This window comes from Gadus chalcogrammus, chromosome 1, assembly GCF_026213295.1.
Source record: "Gadus chalcogrammus isolate NIFS_2021 chromosome 1, NIFS_Gcha_1.0, whole genome shotgun sequence".
NCBI classification, from domain to species: Eukaryota; Metazoa; Chordata; class Actinopteri; order Gadiformes; family Gadidae; genus Gadus; species Gadus chalcogrammus.
Genome location: NC_079412.1, coordinates 27,941,451 through 27,946,450, shown reverse-complemented (window position 1 = coordinate 27,946,450; position 5,000 = coordinate 27,941,451). Strand labels below are relative to the sequence as shown.

Sequence of the window (5,000 nt, the reverse complement as noted above, 5' to 3'; positions counted from 1 at the left end):
GTCCATTATGAACCCATTTTACTTCTAACGATCCCTGGAAGGAGGGATGCTGCGTTCCTTCTCATGGTTTTCTTCCTTGACGATTTTATTTCATACCATCTCCTTTGAACTCACGTGTTTCCTTGTCCTTTGGGGGACGGAAGCTACGGGAGGGTAAATGGATAGCATTTATCCGAAGCGCTTTACGATATCGCACATATTGTAAAGCATTCACCCCTCAGGGCGACAGCCAGCTCGTCAGGAGCAGTCAGGGTGAGGCGTCTCGCTCAGGGACACCTCGACACACTCGGATCGAACCAGCAGCCTTGCGGTTACCGGCCAACCCGCTCTACCCCCTGGGCCACAGTGGCACCCGGAGGGTCATCGTACTCGGCCTGTGAAGCCCGTTGCGGCCGTGACTGTGATGAAGAGTGTACAAACACTACAGACTTGACCAGAGCGAATGCGACGGACACGTGCAGGGGAGCCGATAGGAAGGAGCGAGAGGAATGTGTGGGCGGGACGGACCTGGAGGCCAGGATCTTGGAGGCCTTGAGGTCCGACACCACGTACAGGAAGTAGTAGCTGAGGAAGACCCGCCTCTGCACCAGCAGCACGGTGAAGCAGATGGCGTCCCACACGATGCCCGCCTCGCCCTCCGGGAGCTCACAGTCGTCATCGGGCTCCGCTGGACGGGGGGAGAGGGGGGAGAGGGGGGAGGGGGGGGAGACGGGGGAGACGGGGGGGAGAGGGGGGGTGAGAGGGGGGAGGGGGGAGGGGGGGAGAGGGGGGAGAGGGGGAGTAGAGAGACAGCCGCGGGGAGAGACAGAGAGATGGATGAATGTAAGGATGAATGGATGGATGGATGGATGATTAAATGGATGGTTGGATGAATGGATGGATGAATGAGCGATGTATGTATGGATGAATGAATGGATGGATTGATGGATGGATGGATGGATGAATGGTGGAATGAATGGAGTGTGACAGACTCACGGACGTTGTAGCCCTTGATGGTACAGAACATGCTGAAGGCCTGGATGAGCCAGCAGCCGCGCCTCAACAGGCTGTCAAGGTAGGCACAGGAACCCAGCTGAGAGGGGGGGGGGGGGAGAGGAGGGAGGAGGGGGGAGGGAGGGGAGAGGAGAGGAGAGGAGAGGAGAGGAGAGGAGAGGAGAGGAGAGGAGAGGAGAATAAAGGTTTTTAAACAATGAATCCAGGACAGAAAGAAATTCTGTTTTGTTTGTCAATCCTGTGCCCTCAAGTGATCAGGACGAAACGAGCAAACCACACTCCAACAATATGCCTCTCCCATCCCCCATGTCTGCCCCGGTGGCTCCGCGTGGGGCCTCAGCCCGTCACTCACAGACAGCAGGTTCTTCATGGCGATGACCAGGCAGGTGTAGCCGATGAGCCAGTCCCACAGCCGCAGCACGTGGCGAACAGGCTGCATGAGCAGGCTGCTCCCGAACAGCATGAAGTAGAAGCAGGCCACCAGGTAGCCCAGGCAGAAGACGCTGATGCGCGTGGTCCCGGTGATGAAGATCAGACACAGCACCAGCCAGAAGAAGTAGCTGAACATGAACACCTTGGCCATGTCCAGGTAGGACCTGGGGGCCGAGACGGGGGGTTCATGGGGAGAGGGGAGGAGATCGGTTCTTCGTCAGGTTTAGGAGCGGACGGATGAGGGAGCGGTTTGTTGATTTTAAGTTGTGCTAATGTGGAGCTTGAGTTCATTATTTGCGCTCTTCATTTGTTTCGTGGTCAAGTTGCATTGCATTACAATGTACGATACAGTATCATAATAAACTCAACAGCTTTCCAAAAAAATGTCCTGCAATTAACAACACACATATTCTCTTCATGATAAATTACAACAACTAAACAACAATTAAAAAAGAACACTATAACCGTTGTTAACATTCACGTCTGTTCACATGTTTATTAACGCACATAATGGAATAACATACCAGCCAAAGGATAAATGCTTTTGATGGAATATGACACAGGTCTTGTTGAATGGACGGTGGATGGATACTGAATCAGAGTACCACAGTCCTTATACAACGGGGTACACGACCCTGACACACAGCAGCACCACGTCCCCGTCCTCCTACAGTACCAGATCCATCCCATAATACCAATGACCACCAACCCACCAACGATACAGTATTTCAATAAACAGTACCCTACTGGCTGAACTGCTGGCAGCACTCTACTGTAACCTGAACGTTCCACAGCGTGTGAGCCCCCCTGACCTGCAGTGCAGGAAGTTGTCGACCGGTATGAACTGGTTGATGCAGCCCGGGTCCAGACTGCGGCTGATCTCTACGTTCTCCCCGGCCAGGAGGCGCACGGCCGCCCGGTTCTCCTCCTCGAACACCTGCCACTGCAGGGAGGAGCACAGCAGGAGCAGGTGGTCGTCTGGGGCGGGGGGGGGGGGGGGGGGGGGGCAGGGGGCGGGGGGGGGAGGGGGGGGGGGTGAATGAGTGGGCTGAAAGGGCTTGAATTAGCCTGGCTTTTGCCGGGCTTGAATTAGCCTGGCTTTTGCCAGGCTAATGAGCTGAAGAAAATGACGGCAGCTTCCCCAGACCGAGCTCAATCTACGATTGAGCTCGGTCTGGGGAAGCGGCCGTCATATTCTTCAGCTCAAGAGGCTTGATCAACGGGGGCCTAGTTCAACTGGCTCTGTGCGCGATTGGCTGCTTGCCGTCGCTTCCCTGTCGTCGTTGTGTTAAACCAGCCAATAGCGCACAGGGGGGGGGGGGGAGAAGCCAGCTTGGTGATTGGCTCCCGCATAAACGCATCGGAAGCAGAACGATTTTTTATTATTATTATTGCTCTTCTCTAGACCCTTCTGCAGGGCAAACTCAAAACTCAATGGGCGGGGCTTCCCAGTCTAGGCTTGAATACCAAGGCTCACATTTCCCATGCACGGAATGGACAGATGAATCGCTTTGATGAATCATTGCTTTTACATTTCAGATTCTAAGGAGATGAGGATAGGGAAAGAAATGAGAAGTGAAGAGAAGGCAGAAAAGCAAGAGATTGCTTGTCGGAGATTGATCAAATCAAACATGAAACGCTGATTACATGAAAACGTGGAAGAAGGGGCGAGACGTCTGCATGGGTGAACGAACTCACAGAGGATGAAGGACGGGTTGGGCCTCATGGCGAAGTCGGGCATGAAGAACCACTTGATGACGTTGGAGGTCAGAGGCCGGAGCGCAGTCCTCCAAGGGTAGTCTGAACGGAACAGACACATCAGGTCACGCTAACGCTACTAAAACGTGGATTTCTTTAACATGTTAACATAAAGTGAATTGCATGAGTGACTGCAGTTCATCTGTTTATATACGGCACACGTTTGAAACCGAGCCCTCAGAGAGCGCTGGGAGAACAGCGGCGCACACAACGACTGACGGACTGCGTCGATTCTCATCCGTTGTCGATCGCCCTCACAGAGGAAATGTGACGGGACACCGGTGAACAAACCGGGATAAAACACAAACACGGTGAAGGACCACCCTGCCGTAGACCTAAGGTCTGTCCGGGGCGGGTATGATCAGCCTTACGTCTACCTGGGCCGACGGTCGTCTGTTCAGGGTTCACTACCAACCAACCAACCAGCCCTCTCCTCTCCAGACGTACCGACGCAGAGGGCGGGAGGGATCCCGACGCAGAGCAGGTACTGCAGCACCACCAGGCCCGCCGTGAAGCAGCAGTACTTAGGCCACACCTCCCCGATGGCCTTCCTCCGCCTCCGGGAGAGGACGGCCAATAGGGCGCAAGAGTGGAGGAGGGCGTAGAAGTCCATCCTCTGGCCGACCACGTTGACCGCCACGACCAAGGTGATCTGAAGCGCACAGAAAGACGACAGTTATACGGCGCTTTTCTTACCAATGGCCGCTCGAAGCGCTTTACAGTACTGCCTCCCGTTCACCCGTTCACCGCACCGACGGCGGGGCCAGCCGCGCAGGGCGACAGCCAGCCCGTGGGGAGCAGTCGGGGTGAGGCCTTCTCGCTCAGGGACACCGCGACACACAGCTAGGAGGAGACGGGGATCGAACTAGCGACCTCCCGGTTCCCAGCCGACGCGCTCTACCTCCTGATCCGCATGCCTCCCTGATAGCGTGTCGCTAACGTGTCCGCAGGTGCTTTTCTTTCTGAGTAGCGGCCCTTGAGGAGCGAGCGGGAGACACTCACCTCCAGGCCGAACTTGTAGTAGCAGAAGTTGATGAAGTACTTGAGGCAGGGCACCACGCCGTGGTCCAGGTGCTGCCGGCCGACGCCGGGGAAGATGACGCTGAAGTGGTGGGCCTTCAGGTCGTTGCGGAGCCGGTAGTACAGCTGGTGGCGGTGCACTGTGGCCTCGAACACCAACAGGCCCAGCACCATCAGGTGGTTCTGGGACGCAGGGCAGAACCCAGAGGTTAGCGCACATCGACTGGAGCGCTTTGGTCCATGTCGCTGGAGCCTTAGGCTTGATACAGTCAAATGGTTGTTTTATGTATTTCTCTGGTTTTTCTACTGACCTGGTGATATAAATATATATATATGACCTTGAGATATATACATATATATATATCTATACTTGAAGTATTTCAATTGCATAAGATTATGGATAATCAGCTCCTGAAATACCTGTCTCTTCGAGCTAGAAGGAATATCTCGAGTTGATTAAGCTTTCAGAAGACGATTTTAAGTGCATTTCTACATTTAGATTTGAAAGTAGCTTTACACGCTTAAAGATCCCCGCCTCCGGCCAGACGATTGGTCAAAACAAACATGAGGCGAAAGAAAGTGAAATCCCCGCCGTTCAACTTTAGATATTAATCAACGAATTCAACAAATTAATTTTGTTTTATTTGTTACAATGACAATAAAGATATTATATTCTATTCTATTCTATCTATCTATAAAGATATTCTATTCTATCTATTCTATTCTAATCCAAGGGCATAAATATGAATCAGAGGCCCACTCTGTGAGCCTACACAACAGCCCTCGGTGGTGAACAG

The 5,000-nt window shown here is 53.4% G+C and overlaps 1 protein-coding gene across 1 annotated transcript in view; it reads right to left on the bottom strand.

The window, feature by feature from the left end:
* si:dkey-11f4.7 (piezo-type mechanosensitive ion channel component 2) overlaps positions 1-5,000 on the bottom strand; it is a 49,473-nt gene that overhangs the window by 19,285 nt on the left and 25,188 nt on the right. Inside the window, 7 exon segments of the mRNA XM_056597962.1 lie at positions 508-667; positions 976-1,072; positions 1,346-1,589; positions 2,238-2,403; positions 3,124-3,225; positions 3,631-3,835; positions 4,186-4,386. Coding sequence (XP_056453937.1) covers positions 508-667; positions 976-1,072; positions 1,346-1,589; positions 2,238-2,403; positions 3,124-3,225; positions 3,631-3,835; positions 4,186-4,386 — 1,175 coding nt within the window.